This window comes from Halichoeres trimaculatus, unplaced genomic scaffold (genome assembly GCF_033239565.1).
Source record: "Halichoeres trimaculatus isolate MK-OKI-2021-1 unplaced genomic scaffold, fHalTri1.1 fHalTri1_scaffold_7, whole genome shotgun sequence".
NCBI lineage: Eukaryota > Metazoa > Chordata > Actinopteri > Labriformes > Labridae > Halichoeres > Halichoeres trimaculatus.
In genome coordinates this window covers 27415374-27439015 of record NW_027437185.1, presented here as the reverse complement: position 1 = coordinate 27439015, position 23642 = coordinate 27415374, and the positions used below count along the sequence as shown (strand labels likewise).

The window sequence follows — 23642 nt, the reverse complement described above, 5'->3', positions numbered from 1 at the left end:
TCATGGTCAATGGATCTAGATTTTTTAACCAGAGAGGGCAGCATAAAGCTATTTTCAGTTGTTAAGTTAGTCTTAAATTATATATTTAAGTATTAAGATCAAATAAAATCATTCTTTTTGGATTGTCACAGGGGATTGAAAAGCACATTTTGTAAGAACAGGGGTCCAGTTTGTGTCTATACTTGCAAGTTAACCAAACAGACGGTGTGTATGTTTGTGTGTGTTTGTGTACGTGTGTGTTCATGTGTGCTCATGCTGCTCTCTTGTGTGAGAGGACGGTCAGACAGCAATACTCATGTGCACAATGTGCGTGTGTGGGTTTGTGAGACAGAGGGTGGACAAGCAGATGGATGACTGAGAGAAACACAGGCTGAAGGTCGATTCATCAAACAGCGCTGGGCGGATAGAAAAGCAGAGGAAGAGAGGAAGAGAAAAGGAGGAGAAGATGGGTGGAAGAGAGAGGAGGAGGAGGAGACAGCGAGGGAACACACAGGAGGGAGACAGAGGCCAGGGCATGCAGATGGAGAGGGAGTATTAAAGAGGGGATGAGGGATTGTCACTTTTATCTTTTTCAGTACCCTGAAACAACAAATGATTGGCTGGCTGTGACTCGTTTTGTGACTGGGTCTTAACATGGCACTCGTCCTGGCACCAAGGGAGTGATTAAACTTTGATTTAGCTCAGCGCTGTAACTAGCAAAGGGGAGTGTTGAATATTGAATCCACTGCGGCACTTGAAGATGAAGCTCGGTACTCACAGCAGGCGAAGTGACTTGAGCCCGTCGAAGGCATGGACCGGGATGCAGCGGATCTGGTTATAACTCAGGATGCTGGAAGACAAAGAACAAGATAAATTCAAACACAGTTTCATGTTTTTGCATCATTTTTCTTGTGTGTGTTGTGTCTTGAGCACTAATGAAATATCTTGTTGCGTACATTTATCTAAGGCCTGAAAACCAAAAATGTGATTAAATGAATAAAACACAAAACAGGCAACGGCAGATCTGATGCACATGGACACCAACTCTTGGAGCTCCCTCAACAGACAGACTGCTGCAAAGATCAACTTCTGGATTTAAACTGATGGGATTTTTTACAGTTTTTCCCCCAGGATACTTTCTGTCATAATATTTTCTTTTTATCCCACTGGTGTATATCTTCATTTTCATTTTTCTAAAGTGATTTGCAAACACAAGTTATTTGATGCAATAGAATAAGGTATGACGTGACAAAACGAGATGCAAGAGCCTGTTGTGAGGGTTGTTTTGTCTTCATTTTTGCACACTTGGAAAAGGTGGCGTCATGTCATCCATCTTAAGTCATTTGTGGACGTGAGGAGGCCACATTTAAAGTGAAGGGGAAAACTAAAGTTAAACCACCAAGGGCAAAGACTTTGGGGATGACAAGTTTCCCTCTTTTAAAGCTGCTAATGAGCCCAACATTAAGTTTAAAAAGTGAAGGAGACAAATTCAAAAGAGAGAATTTTGATCAGGGTCAAACCAGATAAGGTCCAACATTTCAGGGTGCGACTATTATTCGGACATAATTAGGTATGTGATTATGATACTGATGCAAAAAGCTGACAGCTGCTGTCTGATATGTATCTTAAGTGCAAAAGCAGCCTTGAACAGCTATTCTCAGCAGCTTTTGGCTTATGATGCTGAAGTGTAAAGTAATGACTCAGCACAATTAGTGATTATCCAGAGGCCCAAGGGGGGTTTGGAAGAAAATGGAGCAATAGAAATTTAAATAAACAAACAAAAAACGTTTTTTGACATGCTCTTTTCGATCTTCAGGTCAACAACTTGTGTAAGAGTTCAACAAAAGGGTCTGACAACCAAAAAATCAGCAAATTAGGAAAGTTTGTTAAATAGAATAAAAAGTAAAACACTTTGAGAGTGTTTCAGCAAGGCATGTAATTGAAATTGTCTCTCTGATGCTATCAGAGGGGTTAAAAGTAGAAGCCTGTGGTTGAACTGGGCAGATCCCTCTGTGTGAATCAGTGCAGCCATATGAAACAAGAATGAGGGCGTAGTTGGAAAACTGCAAATGCTCAAAGTTTCCTGAATGCACAAAAACTTGTACTTTTAAGAACTAAAGATAATTTAAATATTAAAAGGAATTCATGTGTTAGAAGTCTAGAAAGGGAGATGGAAAACAATGTTTGGGTAAAAGATGGATAGAACTGGATACAATACAAAGCAAGACACAATAAAGATAAAATAGAGAAAAAAGGACAAAAATAAAGATGGACTAGGACATAAGGAGAAGAAAAATACAGATAACTGTCTAAGATAAGGCGATGAATCAAAGTTAACAGAAAAAATAATTCACTGATCTCCTAATTTTTCATCCAAAACTTGCAAACAGAACCCCTATATAACAGAGAGACCTTGGCTTGCATCTTTGTATGCATGAACAGTTTTGTACATCTCTATGGTTACTCACAGGGTAGCCAGTTGAGTCATGTTGCTGAAGGTATACGGAGCCAGTATGCTGATGCTGTTGTTGCTTAGATCCCTGTGCAAGAACAAAAACACAGTAAACGCAAGCAGACAAAACATTCTGCTTATGTGCACCTTTTTGTCTGAGCGGTCTGCACTAGTGTTCAGAATATACTCTGTTCAAGGTTATGTGAGCGGTACATACACCAGCGACAGCTGCTTCAGGGCTGCTAGCTCCTTGGGCACAGATGTCAGCATATTACCCTCCAGGTACCTGCAAGGAAAGGAGCATAGTTAATATAATATGTATCACATCAATTTATATACACAAAATAGGCCTACAGGGGTGGAAAATGGCAGTATAGCACATAAATGTGTGGGTTAACTACTTCTGACACATAAAAAGGTCTAGGAGACAGGGGAGTAGAGGCAGCAGAGCAGAGCTTGGGCTGTGCTGGAAAAGGTTTGATACCTCTAACGTACCCTGACAGGGTACAGCTTCTATTGACTTAAAGCTCCTGTGAGGATGTTTTAGCTTATGTCAATACTGGCGCCCCCTGTGGGCAGAGTGGTACATCCTAATACTCTTTTATCTTGAAATGTTAACAAGTATAGTTTCAAAGAAAAAGGTTCTCCTGCTTTCTTTCTATCAAACACATTACCAAGAAAACACGCTAGGAAAAATGCCTTGTGACATCAGCATATTGGCATCAGTCATATAAGAAGCCTTAAAAAAAATGTGTGTCAAAGAAAGCTATGATTAGTTTTGTGACACAATTTGATTGCCTTGGCATGTCTTAGTTAGCACTCATCCAGGCTAGAGGGCAAAAAAAAGTTTTGCTTAGCACAGCATAAAGGTTGGATGAGCTAGCGTTGCTTTCTTCAAATGTTAACAAAGGCTTAATAATCCACTTATTGTATCTGTATAGGCTCTACAATAGCTATCTAAAAGCCTCATAGTCATTAACTTCTTAAGTCAGTAGTCTCTGCTGTTGTTTGCCAAAAAAATGACTTCAGTAAAGCTTCTAAAAGCTTCTAGTTGATAGCACTTCTGTTTGAGTACAAACCTAAAAAAAAGAAAAAGAAAGTAAAGCCAGGACAAGATAACAAGTGTTTGTGTTGATCAAGCAGCTACATTGTGCAGCTAAATCTCACCCTATTCAAAAAAATCAACAAACTGGTCCTCTGTGTTTGTGAAAATGTGGGAAACAAGTCAACAGACACAAACTGGCACAAGAACACACCCACTAACACACATTTTATGATCCATTGGTCTCGTTCTCTTGCCTCTCTCTTGGGTCATAAGTAGGTCATGTGGACAGTATGATGGAGTGTCTTCTTCAGCCTGATCAATACCTAATCACTGCTATTGACCCTGCAGAGCTGGCCTATTTCACAGCTGGAGTATTTTCTGTGTGTGAGTGTGTGTGTTGGTTAGTGTCTATGTGCAGAATTTAGCCCCCCATGCAAGTGATTTTCCTTCTTTTTTAACTATTTTTCTTTCTTGATCAACATTGTTCTACCCTTGTTTTATCTAATTTCAACTTTAACAAGCACTTCCGTTATAGACACTTTCTTTATTGATCTCATTCTCTATCTCAGGGACTACAGCGTTCATCTAGCACAAAAAAAAAAAAAAAAAGGAACAAGATGTCATAGCAGCTGAGCCTTAAGTCTTGTAAACATTTTTTTTTTTACTATTGCTATTTAGCAAAAACAACTTTTTTTCAGCCTCTGGCCCAAATTTTGTCCCTCACAAACAGTCCCTCCCCCCACACACAAGAAAATTATATAATCTTTGTTTGTAAAAGATCATTATTCATGTGAACATTTTAAATTTTTTGTGTGAGCAAGATTATTATCTCATAAGAACATAATTATTTACTTGTACAGACATGTTGCTTTCTTGCACAATTAGCAGAATTATAAAGGTATTGTTTTGTGCAAGCAAGATCATTTAATTTTACATGTTTTATGTTATGTGATCAGAAATACACTGATCAAAAGGGATCCAAACATAGGAGCAAATTATCATTTAATCAGAGCAAGATCATTAACCTGTGCAAAAAGGTCACTATGCTGTGTACAAAAGATGAAACTCTTTGGGGAACAAGTTATCTAGTTCTATGTTTCACATGCTTTTGACAGCAGTCTGCTTTTTCATTGGTGTGAATTAAATATTATTCTTAAAGCTACACCAATGGGACAACCCCTTTAGCGCCTTTGGTTACTATTTTGAGCATAATATCTTTTTCAATGTCAGCGTCCTTCAAAAAGAAAATTTCTGAACTTGTTTAAAACGTGAAAACCTACATTGCCCTGAAAAGCTGGAAAATTTTAAAAAGGAGACTTCAGCCTTCAAAGATGTATCTTTGTCATTTCAGTATCAGAAACTGAGTATTTTTGAAAAGCATTCATTGAGGGAAAGTTTAAAAAAACAACTCAAGGACACTTTCTGGAATTCCCTCTGAGCTTTCTGTTAACGCTGAAGCAATCGTTCTGTTTCTCTGTTTGGCATGAGAGTTTGAAGATGAATCCAATGTGGTGCATTTATCCAAATAAACATACAAGCACCTGCAGACCTTAGGTTCTTTTGAAAACATAAGGTCAAACAGATGAAGAGATGAGGGAATAGTGCATGGTTGCTTCTTTACTCAATGGGGCACACTGCAGCATCAGTATTGCACTGCAGCAATGTGATGGTGTGTAACTGTTTGTGACCTCACATGTTGTTGAAGTCAGCTCTGACAAAAATGCCCATTTCTGTTAGTGTTGAGTAAACATCTACTGATCACTGGTTTTGGTGTGGCTGTAAATCCAAACCAAAGTAAATGTGCAGATTCCTGGTTCAGATTTGTCTGAGGGAGAAAAAGAGGGAGGAAGAAAGCTTCACATAACTCACAGCTCTGTGGTGTCCTTGGGAATGCCTTTGGGCAGAGAGTGCAGCCCTCTGTTGCTGCATCGCACAACACCGTCTGAGCACGTGCAGACGTCAGGACAACCAGACGCAGGAAGACAACCATTATCCTCAGCACCTAGAGAGAGAGAAGGAGGGCATTGAGTGTAGAGGGACAAGAGGGGTGAGGGAAGATACAGAGAAGGACAGACAATTTAATAAATGGTCAGAGGTGAGGAAGAAAAGGGGAAAATGAAACAAAGAGAGAGGTTTAAGAATAATGTGGAGAGCAGAAAAAAGAGGGGAAGAGGGATGAATCAAGATAAAACTGAACTGAATGTGTATCTCTTGGTCAATTTCTCTGAACTCTGCAGTCAGCACTTTTAAAGAGTACTTTACAGCCCATATCAAATGACCAGGGGCTGCTAAAGTCAGCTGCAGTGGTGAGTTTCAGCAGCTGGCTCCGGCCCTGCCGCAGGTCACAGGGATGTTAAAACCTCTCACGTGATTTTAGAGCAAAAACTCAGCAGATGTTGACAGCAGGATGGCCTGCACAAACTTTAAGGAGTTGTGTAGTTGTACAGGAACAAAAATACAGACATAGCAACATCTGCAGTGGCTTGTAGCTTAACTCTTTTTTTTTGTGTTTCTCAAAAAACAGAAACTTGATCAGTGTCCAAAGTAGAATGAAGACAGCTATGATGCAGCTTTTGGTGTTGGTCAGGGGGGATAAATAAAGTTAACGTTGACTTTTTAAGAGACAAAAAGTGATTTGTATGTGTAGTTGAGTTATTTGAATTTCTTTTTTTAAATATTATAATTTTGAGTATTAAGTCTTATCATTATCATTGATTTGGCTCCCGACGACTAGACCTCTAATCAGAGAAAAATGAACTTTAAGCTTGTTTACTTTGGGTTTAGTGGCCTTAATCTTTTCACTAACACTCTAAATGTTCTTGTCAACAACTGTTTTTTAATTTCAATAGATTCAATCTCATAATCTTCAGTTCGTGCGACTACGTTTCACACACATCGTCAGAGGAAAAACAACTGAGAGATCGTAATCATCAAACACTCAGAGATAAGAAGAATCAGAGGCTGGGGTGTTGTTGTTGGCTTAAAAACCTTTTCTATTTCCTTGATTTAGAGGCAAACACACACACACAAACACACACACACACACACACACACACACACACACACACACACACACACACACACACACACACACACACACACACACACACACACACACACACACAAAGCGCTTTAATCTGGTGCTGCAGCATGTAAATAGCTGCACTGTGGTCCCAAACGTAAAAGCAGGGCTTCACCCATAATGAGAGATAATTTCACCGGACACAAAGCCAGTCACAACAGAAGTGTAATTTTACTTCTGTCAGTGTTTGAGTCAGGAGAAGATCAGGAATGTGTGTCTCTTTGCTTCGATTTTGCTGTCCAACAGGCCACCTTGTGCTACACTGCCGAACATGCCCATGCAGACTTTGTTACACATTTAGTTTGTTGAATAGCTCTCTCCTTCTGTCCTATGGCCACTTTCTAAATCACTTGACAGTTTTATAATTATGCTAATGTTTAAATGTCAGCTAAATGAGCTTCTCTCCTACGTGCCCACATTGACAGCGGTGTGTGCAAGTGTATATGTTTGCGTCTCATCTTGCTGTGTGTAGCTCGTGAGTCCACAGGGAAGCCGTGTAGCCGTGGGCTGACTCACTCTACAGTCAGCAGGCTGATTGAACTAACATCTAAATGCGTGCTAAATATCTTCTCACAAATTCAATTAACTTTACCTTTCCCCCGGCTGCCTCTGGACAACTCAACAGTCATTTCACCCCACTAAAAATAGTCCGGACATTGGGACTTTGATTATAATTTGTGTCTGTGTGTTTCATTGCTTCTACTCTTTAGGAAATTACTGTAAAATTCAGTGTATAAAACACACTCTTAATAACTCCAGTTGAAAAGTTGCCATCTTTTTTGCCTAAGCCAGTCTGAATGCAGAGCGATGCTTTATATTTCAATCATATGATGGCGCTCCTGAAAGCAGCAAATGGTTTGCATAAAAGTGACACAAGTGGTGGAACCAATTTTGATGACTTTTCCTCCTGAAAGTCCTGGAAGACCAACTTCCATTGTAGGCCATCAGCAGCTAATACTGCAAACTCCTAAATGATACAAGAAAGAGCTTCACAGCTGCATAGAAAATGGATGCTCTGGATTTACAGAACAAGTAGGAATAGTTCGAGTCTTGAACTGGAACAAACACTGCAACCTATAAATTGCTCTGGCATATATTCAAAATTTGCAGTACTTTGAGGTTGTAATCTTTATGTCTATGTTGTGGGTTTACCACCAAACCTGCAAGGACAGTTCTTCAAAGACCCACTGACCTGATGTCAGTGACGATGAAGACATCAGAAAATAATGTGACATTTAACTCCTTGAATTTTAAGTTCACATGGTTAAATCTTAATGACAGATTCTGCGCCCAAAGTTTCCAAAGTCAAAGTTTTTAATGTTGTTCCAGTTATTACAAAATAATGCTACTGTTTCGCTCTCTGTGTGTGATATCACTGTTTTATTGTTAAATACTTAACTGGTCAATAGGTTGATACATAGCTACTACTTCTTAATAACAGACTTGCTGTGATTATATTAATATGCTGAGAGAAGTCGGATATATTTGAAACTGGTTAATCTACTGGTTAATGATAGTGCACGTAGCCCAGAGCAAGAAAAACACAATTAAAGTAAAACGAAATGCCAATCAGAAAACTCTTTTCACTAAAGAGGGTGAAGCTTGGCTTGACTTTCGCTCTCTTTTGGGCAACTAGGGAGCAGCAGGGGGCAAAGAGTGATGCGAGTTGGCTTTCTGCTAACCATCTCTCAAATATCTGCAATTACCTTGTGCTAACATGCTAAGTCGGACACAGCTCTCTAGTGAATGTGTTCATGTAGTTGCTGTCAGAGGCGGAGCCCAGTTTGACTGTTACGTTAACTAACAAGTAACAAAAATTCCTGCAGACCCTACCTCTCAGATCAGACATTCAAAGTGATGAGTTTACAGTCCTCATAGGAACAGAAATACAAGGGTGAGCGTAAAATCAGCTATCTACATTTATGTTGGTACAGCTGGCTGAGTTCAAAAATAGATTTGTTCAAGTGAGAGCATGTGTGTATATGTGTGTGCATAAAATGCAAAAATGAATATATGGATCTGATACCATCTCAGAGTTTCTTTACTCCAGCCAACTCAAAGCACGACTTGCCAAAGTCATTTTCAGTAAATGGTTGCAGCACGGCTACAGGAAATTAGAAATGTGTAATGAAGTCAAAGAAACAGGACAGTGGCAGAGAAAGAGGTAGAACAAGGTGGAATAAGAGAGAAAAAAGGAAATCAAAATGGGTTTACGGTGTAAAGCTTTAAAGAAAGGAAATGGGGGGAAAAATACAGACAGCTTAAAGTAGACAGGAGGGCAAGACCAGGCTTTGTCCGTAACGTCAAACTTGGTGGCCAAGCTGACGGCTACAACAGGCAGACATCGAGTCACATCAGTAACCACAAGCTGATGTCATCTACGGCGGCTGTTTGCCAGTGGTTACTGATTATTCTGTCCTCACACTACCCTGCCGGGGATGTGTTTGTGTGTGTTTGTGTCCTGTTTGCTGGGGTGATATGAGGTCCTTCTAAGGAAAATCTGACAGGATTAGTGAAGTTTGACACAAATAGACAGAAATCAGGGCTGGGAAGACGTCTACCTTAGTCTTGTCCAGTGCAAACAAATAGAAATACTGTTTCCAACGCTGAAGATTTCATAGTAATTTGTATAAAAAAAAAAAAAAAATCTCATAACAATTTAATTAGCTTCTCTATTCAGGAGATGTATGAGTTATGGTTGTGGTTTGGAGAAATCAGTGCACTAATTTGAGATTCTCTGGGTAAATCCCTCATGCAATGGTACTCAAATGATCCAATGTTGACCTTTTCTCACCAACGGATACTTCATTGCAGTGGAAATTTCCGGACCATTCTCTGTTTCATGTGTGTCTCATTTGCTCCCCTGATCAACTTTTGCGTGTTGCAAAAGTCTTATGTTCGTTAAAAGCATATAACCTCACATACACAGCACAGATACTCTCCTTAAGGTCTGTTCTGGAGGTAACTAATGTATATAGAGCATTTATTGAATAAACATGTTCAAACTCATTTTCTTCTGCCTATTTCTTCCTCAACTTGTGCTCTTCTTATCTCCAGAGGACACATGGCAGCTGAGTGACACATGTCATTTGTTTCAGGTTTCATGCTGTGACCTTCTTTGTTTCTGAACACTTGAATGTTTATGTAAGAGCTCGCTGCACGTCCTGTGGAACATGACTCACTCATGCTAGTCATGGAGATCATAAAGAAAACCGTAAAAAAAGGCGCTTAAAACAAAATGATAGGAGAGAAACTCAACCACAGAGAAGAGGCAACTTCCAGAGTCCATGTTTTCTTTAACTATATCTGAGCAAAGACAGAGGTAGTCTTTTCTTCTTCTGTTTACCTATCTCAGTCATGTGTGAGTGCTGTTACCTTTCTGTGAATATCTATCAGAAAAACAAAAGCAAATATTTCATAACGTAATAGATAAAGCTGCTCACCATCACACGTGAAGTCAGGGGTGGCCACATCCTGGATGGGGATCTCCTTTAGAAAGGCTGGCTTTTGACAGCGAGGGTTTCCACTGACCACCCTGGTTTTCTTTAACCACTGACCCAGCCAGGCCAAATGACAGTCACACACATACGGGTTGGAAAGGAGGTTACTGTGGAGATAAAAACGAGGGAGAAAAGACAGAGAGAGTTCTCAGAGCTGGTACAAATCAAAATAAATCAAGCACAAATAAATAATTAAAAGTTTATTTTTCAACTGTATGCTTTTGCTGCTTTTGCTTTGCACAGCTATAATTGTTTTTGTTCATTCATACATTTGAATAAATCAAGATGAAATACAAAGAGAGGCAGAGAGGGGGAGGAAACAAAAGACAGTCAAAGAGAAAAGGTTATCAGGGATTTATATTTATTTTGTAAAGAAAAAGCGTGCAGGACAATGACAAAGAAAAGGTGACTGAGAGAGGAATCCTGAAAGAAAAAGAAAAGGTTATCTGTGCAATTCATTCACTTCTGATCGCCTCTCATTGCATTTGTTGCCTTTGGAACAGAGCTCATGTAATATTTACGCTGAACTATATTTAAACTGAGCAGCGTGAAGGGAGGCATCAGGAGCACAAACTCGACAGGCGGTTTTACTAAAGTGAAAGCTGCTTGAGGCATCTTAAATCTGCTGGCACATCCAGGACAGAGGAAAGAGGCTGTTATGGCACACTTCTCTATCACTCCATTTTATTTTTATTATAAGGAGGTAATAATATTTCCAGGAAATTCTTGCCTGGTTTAACTTAAAAACAAATTCTACAAAAAATAAACAAACATCTTACTCCATCAAACTGATGAAGATCTCCAGTGTTCTATAACAAATGAGCAGTAAAGTAAATATTTTGGGTTGACTTTACATTTTGCTGCCAAGTTACCTCCAAATTTATCAGCAAAGATTGAACATATTTTGTGGGAAACATAAAAAAGCTAAGTTTTTCCTTAAGACAGCTGGTATTTCACACAAAAGGTCATAACAGAATGGATCGGAATTATAGCCGTTGACAACTTTTCTCTTTATTTTCTATTAAAACAGCCACTCATACTTTTTACAAACTGCTCTTTTAAAATGAGTTGTTTAGTACTGGTTGTGGTCACATGGGGACAATGACCCAAAGTGCACCTTCCAGAGCCTCCAGCACTCTACATCAATCCAGTATGTCATGCACTCAAAAGTATTATTGATCAACACAATCCAGGTAGCCATCAAGTTCCTTTAACAGCAACAGTTTTGTTATAAGTCTTGAAACATCTACGACACAGGTTTGCAATAAAAAGGTTTCCCGAGGAAAAGAACTTCCCCTGTGTGAGTTTTACAACATTAAAAAGTCACATGTATCTCTTTAATGGTGATAGTGAGCCTACAATTCACTTCGTCTCCTGAACAAATAAGCCTTAAGGTTGTTGTTTGTGTTACAATATTAATGGCGTGCTACGATAGATAGGGACGAGTTATATCCTCATTTCCTTGTAATGAATTGACCTCACAGTGTGGCCTCAACTAAATCCCTTCCTTCCTTTTCAATGTGTTAATCTTTTAATTAAATGGACAGACTCTATTGGGAAACAATGCACTAAAAATGGAGATGAATATTAGAAATAGTGGGATTGAGATTGAAGGAGAGGAGAGGAAACACAGACGAAAGGAAGGGAATTAATCAGGGAAGTGTTAATAATGAACCTAGATCTGTCTTTGTTCTGTGCCAAACAGAGGATACATGATGCATACAAATTAAATACCTATTGAAAAACTAAAGAATGACAGAGCTCAAGAAAACAATATAATGTCTCAATTCTGTAGTGATAAATTTGAACAGCCCCACTGAGTAAGTATGCTGATTTTATGCAACAATACATCCATCCATCTACACTGTCCCCATTAGGCCTCTTTTGTCTCCTTTCTTTCCCCTTACAAGACTCCTACAGGAAACTTGAATCAAAAATGACAGGAACATTGCAGGATAGAGGGCAAGAACAAAACTTAGGGCATGGGAAGGAAGACGGGAGGACATGAAGGAGAAAATAGAGAAGATATGAGGAGTCTTTTCTGGTACTGCATGTCTATGTTAAGGTAAAATATAAAAGCCTACCTTTAATGTTTTATTAAAGAGAGGGGATAAATTATTTACAACCTTCACATCTGGGTGGTCAGAAGATCATAAAACACACACACACAGACTTTTTTGGTCTTCTCTTTCTGCCTCTTTCTGCCACATCCAATAACATTCAGATTGTAAGAAATGTTGCAGGCTGCACCTATAACTCTGTTTGAAAGCTAATGTTTCTGTACTTAAATCTTAATGAAAGTATGTCCCCAGAAATGGACAAAATTATATTTCATCTGAAAATTAATGTCTTGCTTGCAGCAGGCTTGTGCATCTTAGGAAAAAGAACACAAGCTGGCAGATGCTCTTCCGTGTGTCCAAGCGTGTGTGTGTGTGAGAGAGAGAGTGTGTGTGTGTGCAGATGCTGTGATATATTTAGCTTTGATAACAAATGTCCTGGGATCCAGACCAATCCAGTCGATAATGATGGAGAGCATCTGTGAGGAGAACAGTGTCCAGAAAGCAACATGTGTGCAAATGTGTGTGTGTGTGTGTGTGTGTGTGTGTGTGTGTGTGTGTGTGTGTGTGTGTGTGTGTGTGTGTTACACGGTAGAAAACACCCACAGCAGGGTGGGTCTCTGAAAAACAAAAGTGTAAAAAGGAAAAGAAAGAAAGGAAAAGAGGACGACAAAGATAAGAAGAAATTGGGGAAATGATGGGATGGAAGTGAAAGAGACAGGACATGAGAAAAACATTTAAAAATAGGAACAAAAGCTGCCAGATGAGACTCACATGGTGGAAAGGGAGTGCAGGGTGGAGAAAGCTCCTGGGGCGATGCTGGAGATGCGGTTGTCGTACAGAGACAACAGACGGACTGAGCTTAGACCTGTAAACGTGCTGTTGTCGATGCAGGTTATCTGGTTGCTCCGCAGCATACTGCAAACACACATCTTGAAATCAATATTTTTTTATTCATTTAAAAAAATATTAAATCAATCAGTTAAAATCTTTAATATCAAACTAAAAATCAAGTAGCTTTTTCCTTCTTGCAACAAACGCTTGCTGCTCACCCAGAGGAAAAAATGGCTAATAAGACAGTGAGTGTAAAACGTCAAATTCACACAGTTTGGGTGAATGAAAATACACAAAGAGAAAAAAAAAACGTGACCTCAAACAACTTGAAAAAAATAAGAAACAGGAAGCAGGAGAAAATCCAAGCCATTCCCCAAAGGCCAACAATGACTGTAATTTGACATTAGCCTTTGACATGCAGTCATGTGGGACCAGGCTAACTGAGTTTTTTAGCATTAGCTATCTCTGGGACAGGCTAACCTAGTTAGCATGGCTATTACTGGAGCTGGAAGCCTTTTAACATAATACAGAGACAGCCATGATGCCATTAGAGAGTCATTAGCCTGCATGTATATACATGATAGCATCAGCCAGTCATTACTGAGAATACACAGACAGCATTAGCTCATGGTTTCATACTCTATCCTGTGAGCCCAAATCTGGCACTAGGGTGGGCGCCTAGATTAGAGAAATTACAACTGTCTGTCGTTAGCTCTGATTTAAGGGTGTCGAGTAAACAATCCTCTTATTCTTCAGTTTTGGGAAAAAACATTTAAATCATGTCCAAAAAAGGCTCAGGCTAGTTTTAGCCTCATTGTCAGCGTTTTCAAAGTGAGAATGTACCCCCTGGACAGCAATAAAGACAAGTATTCTCAAAAAATGTTAGAAGGAAAACTGTTGTGTGCCAACTTCAAAAATGAACACTGACCTGATACACAACTCACTGACTATATGTTTTTCTTCCACTTTATTTAGCTTCTGGTTAATTTCATAACTCTTTCTTAAAATTCCAGTCCACCCCCTCAACAGAAGTACTTCCTCTACTCTTTTTATAGCACTTGTTTACATGTTTTTCATTAGCATTAGCATTCTGACTCCAGGGGTTACGTAGCCTGCATAATAGCATAATATAAACTTTGATAACAAGCAGACCACTACAGATATGAACTTGAAAGAAACACAACACACTATCTCTTTCTCACACACCCACACAACTTCAGACTTACAGAGTTTTTAGGCCAGTCAGCCCCTTGAACATGCGTCCCTGCAGTCCTGTTAGCTTGTTTCCCGTTAGCAGCAGCTCCAAAACTCCACCTGCTCCTTCGAACGCACCATCACGGATGTCTCTCAGCTTGTTGTTGCTCAGGTTGCTTCAGGAAAGATTAAAAAAATATATATATATATTTCTCACTAAAGGATCTCTGTTTGTGCTTTAATTTAGGTCCATGTGGTAGGTCCACTGATAGACACAGAGTAAAACAACATGGCCACAAATGTAGCCGTTGATAAAATATTACACGGATGCAATATTTCCAATTTAATTGCAGTAATCAATCATGTCACTTCAACCAATAAATGTTAAGTCCTCTTTCTTTCATCTGAATGTCCTCGTCTTGTCGATATTACTATAGATATTCTTATAACAGCTTACCACCATCATCACCATAACTCACAACCCTCATACACACACACAGACAAAGACACACACACAAAAGTAAATGAGACAAGTGGTCACAGACAGCCGAAAACGATTGCCATCTCTCTTCCTTTCGCACACAATGAGAAAAATGAAAATGAAAAGAGAGCGTTTGGCCACAGAGACAATAACTTGAGATGATAGCTATCACAACGACTGTAGCTTTCATTCACAGCTAGTTTTGTGTTTTCTCTTATCAGCTTTATGGAAGAGGAGAGGAGAGGAAAGACCAAGTAGTTGAAGAAGAGGGGAGGAGGTGAGGAAAGTGGAAGAGAAGAAAATAGTGCAAGAGACTGGACAAGTGGACAGAGTGGCAAGAAGATGTAGGGGTAAAAGAAATCAAGGAGGGAAGCAGAGGCAAGGAAAGGAAAGGAGGAGATGAAGACAGAAAAGGAATTGAGAGAAGGAAAATGGAAATGAGTGTGAATGTGGCCAATCTATACCGTCAGTGACACTGCTAGATGGTTAGCAATTTCCCCTCCAATAAATCAACTGCAGCTCTCTGCTATGTCTTTCTCTATCTCATTCTGACACACACACACTCACATACACACACGCACACACATAAAGCAGATAAGGAATGACTGTAAATCTGAACTGAAGGCCCATCTTCTATTTCCATTTAATATTCGCTTCCTCCATACCTCTCGTCCACACTTCTTTGCTCTCCATCTCCTCCCATCCCAACCTCTTGCTTGTTTCTGAGACACTCCTCTGCCTCCTTCCCTCCATCATGTGTCACTCATTCTCACCTCTGCTGTTGTTGAAACTGGCTTTGCTTTCTTTGCATGTTTCTTTTCACCTTCCTCCAATCTTTTCTCCTACTCTTCTGTTTCATGATGGCTTGTTCTTTTGTCCAACCCTGTCATTGTCATTATCCACACTATTTCACACTGGTCTTATTTTAGTCCCCTTTTTTGTAATGCTCTAGTCCATATTCAAATGAGGCTACATTTTTTCTCATACTTTGTCTGAGGTTAAAACTCTTGTGATGTCAACTTTTCTTTCATGAAGTATCCTATTTTCCTCAGGTGACAAAACCAAGATGAATGCATAAAGTTGAATAGTTCACAAAAAACATGACTGAATATGAAATAAATGAAATCTGAAAGTGAAAAAAGTATACGTACATCTTTTTTAAGTTTGGCAGCTTCTTAAATGTCCCTGTAACCTCCAGGAGAGCAATCTCATTGTCGTTTAGCCTCCTGCAGAGAGAGAAATGGAGAGAAAGGGTTAGGCATTTATTCTTTTTCACCAAAGTCAACACACACACACAAACACACACAAAATGAAGATGTACACACTCAAGACTAAAATGAGATGGGGGAGAGAAAGGCTGCACAACCGCATGAAGGTTAAGAGGCCTTTAGTGACTGCTGAAGTATGATGCCGCCCAAAGCAGAGGAGGGGAAAAATAACCTGACACACTGGTGAAAAGACACAAAAGTGAAGGAAAAAGACGAAAAGGAGGGATAAAGGAAGAGTAAAAGAGAGACACAAAAAAGAGAGGGCCATGAATCCTTTCTATGCGGTCATCAATACCCACAATGCCTTAAGCCAAGAGAAAACAGTTTGAGAGATATTAAGCTAGACATCTGCTTTATTGAGGTAATTTGTACTAAAAAAGAGCTGCTAAAAGGCTGCTTATGTGTTGGTGTGTGTTAGTGTGTGTGTGCATGTAAAAGAGGTAGAGTGAGAAAAATTGAGGAAAGAAGTAAAAGTTCAGCTGGAGGGGACACTTTCTAATGAGATACAGAGGGAGTTAAAAGATGGATCAACCTGGGTAAAGCCAGATTGGAATAACTTATTACAGAGTCCGAAGTCAGTCACTGCTTGGTTGAATTTCACATTTTGAGTGCAGCGATTACGTTTGAATCATTTCTAATCTCTTTACCCTGTGATCTAGAGCCCTCATTATCAACTCCGACTGCACATAGAATTTTATTAAGTGCAAAAAAATTCTCTTAAGCGTGATTTTTTTTTCATGGCTATTGGGCGCTGTCAAGACCAGTGTCAAGGAGTTTCATGGCTAGTGGGATGAGTCACTTAAACAGAAAGGCCTAATTCCACTCTCAAACCCACAGACTTGCAGACTTTAAAGCTCATTCCTGGTAAGTGTGTGAGTGCTCCAGGCTGTCCCACAGTCAAATCATTAAGTGCATGAGGTTTATGATGTGAACTTTACAACGCCAAATTGAACACTTTCCATAAGTCTGAATATCTGCGGACTTTTCTTTAAGTCTTAACTGGAAGCCATTAAAAACGTTGTGATCACAGACGGTATTAACAGAACTGTAGTCTCAATGATGTCACTCATTGGTTTCTGAGAGGCAAAAGGAGGCTTAGAGATATTGGAAATGTTACTTCAACTAATCCAGCTAAACAGAAACGGCAAAGAGGCGGCAGAATGACTCTAAGTTTCTGATTACAATGAGGCCTCTGTCAGTCAAACCAGCCACACTTCCTCACCCCTGTGTAGGTTTTACAAAAAAACAAATAAATAAATAAATTAATAAAAAAAAAAAACACTTGTATGAAACTAAAACTGCTTTAATTGTCAGGTTGCATGCATTTGTGATTCTCCTGCAGGAACATAGACTCTTGTGAGGATCCTTGGCTTTTGCAATTCCTCAAATAGAAACTTGAGGAATTGCAGTATTTGGCATTTGGACACAAGTCTCTAATAAATGTTACCAAATCCTTTTTTGTCTTTAATATGTCAAAGTCACATTCAACAAAGTGTAAATAGGAAAAATAATGAATGTAAAAAACCTTGGCCTTTTTACACACCTTCTTATTAGGGATGCATCGATCCAACTTTTCTGGTTGGGCTTTGGGTATCAACCAATACCAATACTGATCCAATACCAGTGTTATATGATAACCTGCTTGCTCTACAGAGGCGTAAGACTGTTAATGTTTTGAGTAAAAGACAAAAAATGAGTCTATGGAATTACTGAAGTTAATATTTACTTAAACTATGAAATATTCAAATTTTTACCAGAAATCCTTCAAAATGTACACAAGTTCTATTTTGTTAACTTTTAAACCCTGTAGATTGATGATGCAGCAAAAAACAAACAAGGGTAAAACCGCTAAAAAATGCTTAGAGCTGTTTGCCTGGATTGGCACCATGGATTGGCCCCTTCCTGGTAATACCAATCCAGCCTTGAGGGGCACCGATACACCCATAAACGATACCAGGATCGGCATTGGTGCATCCCTACTTCTTATCAGGCAATGTGTGATGTCATCATAAGGAGTCCTATCTCTCATTTTAAAACCATCAATCCCTCACAGACCGACACATTTAATGCCTGATATGACATAAGTCTGTGAGGATTCAGTGGACAGTTTTTAGGGTGGAGATTTGGATGGAGACTAAGATAGACAGAAAAGAGAAATGGAGGAAAAAAAAATGTACAAGCTTTCAGCCCAGGCACAAACTCCCCTGATTTCCCTTGATAAAGCAGGTTGCACAGGGCACGACTGGCAGCTCAGTGCACGTGTGTTCATGTGTGTGTGGCTTAAAAAAAACACACTAGTACGTTGAGTGTGCGTGTGTGTGACGGAGAGTGTCAAAATAGCAGAAACTTTGATCTGCCCTCTAACCATCCATAAAGGACAAAGTTTATATATTTGACATGGAGCACCCTGGGAACAGATAGGCAGTGAAGGAGGGAGGAGTGGGGGGAATCAGGGTTCACAGAGAGCACAGGAAACAAAGAGGGACAGAGGACTTGGAGGCTAATGGTCTGTGGGATACTTACATTATTAGTCATCTTAAGTGTCGGCCACAGTTAAATTCACCATTAAACCACTAATTTCTATAAGTAATACAGCTGCAACCATCCTGCGTCTGCTTTAATGCTGCATTTGAGTTTTAATCTACAGCTATTCTCTGCTAGCCTCGCACTGATAGCCTTGACCATCCTTTACCTACATTTTAAAGCTGCAAGTGATTCAGCTTTATTAGCTAAAACTTTGCCTCAGGCTACATTTCTATTTCCTGACTGAAAATATTAGCTTACTGAATATTTGATGAAGTGCCAGGTGCTGAAAGTAAAATGGGGCTGGATGATTTTAGCCACAACAGACTTCTAACGTGACACACTTGTAAGTTAGAAAGCCAGTTTTTAGGATTGTGTTGTGTTGCACACTTGACTTTAAAGCCCAATTTTAAGCACAACCATGGCAACCTTCTTATATCTGATGCTAACCTGTATTTGGGATGAAATTTCCACAATTTTTTTTGAAAAATAATTCCTCTTTAGCTTTTTTTCTTAGTCTTTTTTAGTGTCTGCCGACTTTGATCAAATTTAGACCATTTAACCTTTTCGCAATCAGATTGTAGTATTCTTTTTGTTTTTCTGTTACTCCCTTTCCCTTTTTCCCCGCAGTAAAATGAACGATCCATGGGACTGTTCAGTATTCTTGTGCGAGACCCTTCACCAGACATCATGATGCCTCCTTTGGGATTTTGAGAGAGATGGAAAGACTGTAGAGGGGGATTTAGTCTACGAGCTAGAAATGAAAAGTGACATTCGTGATTCTGCTCTCAGATGCAAAGGGAAAAAGCAGAACTGTGAATGTGCAATGCATAACTGTACGCCTACATGCTTGTTCCTGTGTATTACCATATGTATGGGTGTCTGTTTTTGTGCATGCATGAGCCTGAGAAAGTGAAAAAGTTCTTGAAAAGACTGTGGCCTGTTACAGAATATATAGTGGTATTAAGTTGCAGGTCAAAGCATTCAAACACATGGCATTATAATTTTGATATTTCATCATGTGTTGCATTAAATAAGGGTGCATGCGCATGTTAAGGGCTGACTTACAGGTCTGTGGTGTATTCAGGGATGTGTGGAGGTATACGGGTCAGTTTGAGGTTGGAGCAGTCCACCACGGTGCCTTCACAGCGACATTTCTCAGGACACACCAGGTCCTGGAAACACTCTCCGCTTAGACGGCTACGGTAGTCCTCCTGACCTGCAGAGGAAAGAGAGAAAGCAGAGGAAGAAAGAGAGGGAAACATAGACAAGCAAAAACAGGGAGGAGGGGGACAAAAGGAAATAAATAACAGGGGCAGGACAGAGAAGGAAAAGGGATGTAGGAGAAAAAGACAGAGAGAAAAACAAAGGGGGACATAAAAGTCTTAGTGCTAAACTCTGGGTTCAAAATTTTTAACATATCTCCATTTACACCTGAACAAAAATGAAGATTGTCCTAATGCAACATAAACCAACATAAAGGAAAAAAAAATAAATACTATATGTACAAACCAACTGTAAAACAGAACATTTCCACTTGTCATAAAGTTACACTTCTGCCGAGAGGAGAACATCTGTCTAAATAATCTGACTTTTGTCCTAATTGTATCCATCAAGGATGTAAACAGTGAAACAGTCATGTACAAAATGAACTGCCTGCACATTGCTGCAGTATTGCTCTGCAGGCACATCACAGATGCAGGGAGGGGTGATTTTGCACGGCTATCATCGTAAATCACATTAACAAACAGATATCCATGTGGTTTATAGAATCATTCTCTTGATGAATGTGGTTTAACCCCGGATGTTTTTGTTTAACAAGGTGAGCCAGAGACCACTTCTGTTATTTAGATGTAATGCGAGCAGATATTATTTATGACCCTGCGGGAAAGACCTGGTTTAAGTCATGCAGCACTCGTATTCGTGCGTCACATCCACTGTTCATTGTTCTCACGGTTATCTGAAACTTGTTTATCTATCTGTTTTCTATCAAATCAAGCCTTCCTGTTTTTGCCAACAAACTTCTTTATATTATATTTACTCATCCTTTAAGGCTCATATGTTAACTACTTTTTTAAAAATCAAAGACCTCCTATTAAGAGGTAATGTACAATTGAAAATAGTTATCGTTTAGAGATCATTGCTTTTTAAATGATGTCTCAGAGCTGCCTTGTAATGCACTGGTTGACAAATTGTCAGAAAAGAAAAAAAACAAGATAAAACGAATAGAAAAGTTTTGTACAAGGTATGAATGAACAAAAGAGGACACACATTTAACAGTCTTAGACAAAGTTTTTCTTTAAAGCAGAAAACTGTGAGGCAGTCTGCAAAGGTCATGGAAACAGCCATGCTAGCAACTAAAGCACTGCCATGCTGCAGGGGAGTTTTAAAGTGAAGGTAGGAGTCCACAACATTGTTTTAGCTTCCTCACCAAAAACATTGTTATCAGTATCTTTTATGCTCCTTCGTGGGCTAACACTTAATCAAACAAAGACTCAACAGCAGGGGCGGATCCAGACCTCTTTGACTGGGGTGGCCCCATAAGCACGGACTTGTGTGGCATCCACACACAAGTTAACAGCATTTGTTCACCCTCCACTGATCACCATAACTATGTTGATCACTGACATTGAAATATAATTCAGCTGTTATTTTACTGTGTTAAATCTTTACAAATTAGTGACTATAGTATAAAACTTGTTTATTACTCAGAAACGTTAATTTACTTATTTCAACTACAACTACAGTTTGACGAACCAGAAGCTATCGGCACACACAAAAAAGAAAAAGTAATAAGCCCTTAATTTCAGCTCCAAGGCGTGTGATTGGCTGGGAGAGGCAGGTGGGTGTGTGCTCGGCGGTCCCTGGCGCTTGACGGAACCATGTGATGTCACAGTAGGCGGGGCCACATGGTTAGATCAAGCACAAGAGACAGCTGCACGAACCAATCAGAATGCAGGTCCACACAGGAGGAAGGTTGGGCAACAGAGAGCTGCACCAATCAGTCAGGGAAGGGCGGGGCAGGGTCCAGACAGCAGAGGAGAGGTAACAGACAGCTGCAGATCCATACAGGATAAGGGGTTGACCAGAAAACTGCCCACCCATAGTGCAAAGTGTCCACACAGGTCCAGAGAGGAGGAAGAGGAGATGCAAGGAGAGGCATGGGGCTGCAGAGAGGAAGGGCTGAAGCAAAGAGGATGGCCATAACCAGCTGGAGGAGCTTTTCTAATCTAGTTATCCTGATTGATGGCGTGAGGATGGAGCATAAAACAAGGGCTAGCTTACCACTGAGACCTTCCAGGCAAACAACACAAACCCCAAAACACATTTCCTCACCGTCATTTAGAGCCTTCAGTGGTTTATACTATTAGTAAACCATTTACAGCAGAATGGGTGAAAATCTCATCACCACATGGTTTGTCTGACAAACTTTTTTACAGTTAAGTGAAGAGCCAGGCTCATGGACGCTTATCACTGCTGTGAGTAGATCAGTCTATTGAAGAACACCTATCCTGGAATCTTAATAAAGGATTTTGTAATAGAGTTTTACAAGAGAGTACCCAAAATGCTCAACTTATCCTTGCGGCATGCTTGCTTTATTTGAAACCTAAAAATATGAATAAATAGTGACCAGACACCTCTGATATCGATGTAAGGTATAGTTTTCAACCTGAGGGATGAAATTAGAGAGAAAACCAGCCAAATGATATTAATGTCATCAACCGCTGATCCTTTCTCACATAAGCTCATCCCGACAAATTATATCAAGAAGCTGGAGGAAAAATCATCAAGGTGAAAAATGTGGCTGTTTTCAGTAACCAAGGAGTGACCAATCCTTATTTTTCATTTATAATGTCTGTATGATGTTATATCTGGACCTGACAGATGAGCACAAAGCCTTGACACAAGACAAACACACTTGGTGAAATTTAAGTTTTTCAAAGTGGTGCTCATAGTAAGCTGCCACGTAAAAGCAAGTTTTACTTCATAAAAGTCTGTAAAGGGATTCTTAAAATGAGTTTTCCAGTGAACCATAAAAATGATTATGTTTAAGACTGAGAAAACAAAGTGAGGAGCCACTGCTGAAAGGCTCGGAGGATGTTAAGAGCACACTGAGACACTCTCATTCACAGTCTCTCACATGTGGGTGATCACAGTCTATGGCTGGTCCCTGCTGAGCTCCTTATTGTGCTGTTTCAGTGTACTGAATTGGTCTGGGCTGTAATTAGAGGGACCCAAGGCTCGTATCAAGGGTAATAACAGTAATACAATACTGGCACACAGAGAGAGATAGAGGCTCACAAACAATTTCACTTTATAATTGTGCACATAAACCAGTGAGTTTGTGTTTTGGTGTAAATGTGTTCATGGTGATCTGTAAATATATATACATCTAAACCTTTTTGACTGCAGCAGGTTTACTTGTGTGTTTGTTGGTGTGTTTACGCACGTGTGTGTATGCAGTCATTTCCTACCTGTGCACCTGAACTTCTTTCCTTTAACCTGGCTGATGCGTTTGTTGGCCAGTCTTCTGGGATGGCTGCAGCGTGCTCCACTGGTCTCAATAGGGTTGTCAAACAGGTAGTCTGCCAGCCACTTCAGGTGACAGTCACACATAAAGGGATTCTGTGCCAGATGACTGAAAGCAGGGTAGAGAGCAGAAGATGGGTTTGTCCCGGAGACAGAAATCAACAGTGGCCTCAGTTGCTGGGATTGTAGACCTACTTTACGACACTTTGCAAAGTTTTTTTTTTTGAAAAAAAAAAAAAAAAAAACTATTCATTGACAAAGATGTCTGGTACACCACTTCTCGGAGAAATGGTATTCTATGTTTAAAGCTACAGACTTTAATGTCATCACAAGCTGCATTTACTTGTGAGCTAAAGAAATGGAAGTGCATTACAAATCATCACTTTAACTTATTGTAAAAGCACTTCTGTTCTGCTGGCTTTTGCTCTGTGTTTTTCAAAAACACAGTGAACCAGCCCGAGTGTGTTATGCAGAATCTGTAAAATGAGATTAGCCACAGATAATTTATTTCACGAAGCCCAAATGAATGGCTTCTTACTCACAATCTTGTATATTTGTGTGTGAAATTTTGGTACTTCACAGGTTTATTCTCATAAATGTATGGCTTTATTCAAGTACAGTCAAAACTTTTTACCTTTGGAACTTTTTTGGCATACAATTACAACTTTTTTTCATGAGAAATTATGACCACTTTGTA

The 23642-nt window shown here is 39.6% G+C and overlaps 1 protein-coding gene across 2 annotated transcripts in view; it reads right to left on the bottom strand.

Annotated features, from left to right (window-relative positions):
• slit3 (slit homolog 3 (Drosophila)) overlaps window positions 1–23642 on the bottom strand; it is a 266848-nt gene that overhangs the window by 33018 nt on the left and 210188 nt on the right. For both annotated transcript variants that reach the window (XM_074674087.1, XM_074674088.1), the window contains 10 exons: window positions 22891–23054; window positions 19484–19634; window positions 15776–15850; window positions 14176–14319; window positions 12890–13033; window positions 10002–10165; window positions 5346–5478; window positions 2649–2717; window positions 2448–2519; window positions 758–829 (listed from right to left, as the gene is read on the bottom strand). In XM_074674087.1, the coding sequence (XP_074530188.1) occupies window positions 758–829; window positions 2448–2519; window positions 2649–2717; window positions 5346–5478; window positions 10002–10165; window positions 12890–13033; window positions 14176–14319; window positions 15776–15850; window positions 19484–19634; window positions 22891–23054 (1188 nt within the window). The remainder of the gene's footprint in view (window positions 1–757; window positions 830–2447; window positions 2520–2648; window positions 2718–5345; window positions 5479–10001; window positions 10166–12889; window positions 13034–14175; window positions 14320–15775; window positions 15851–19483; window positions 19635–22890; window positions 23055–23642) is intronic.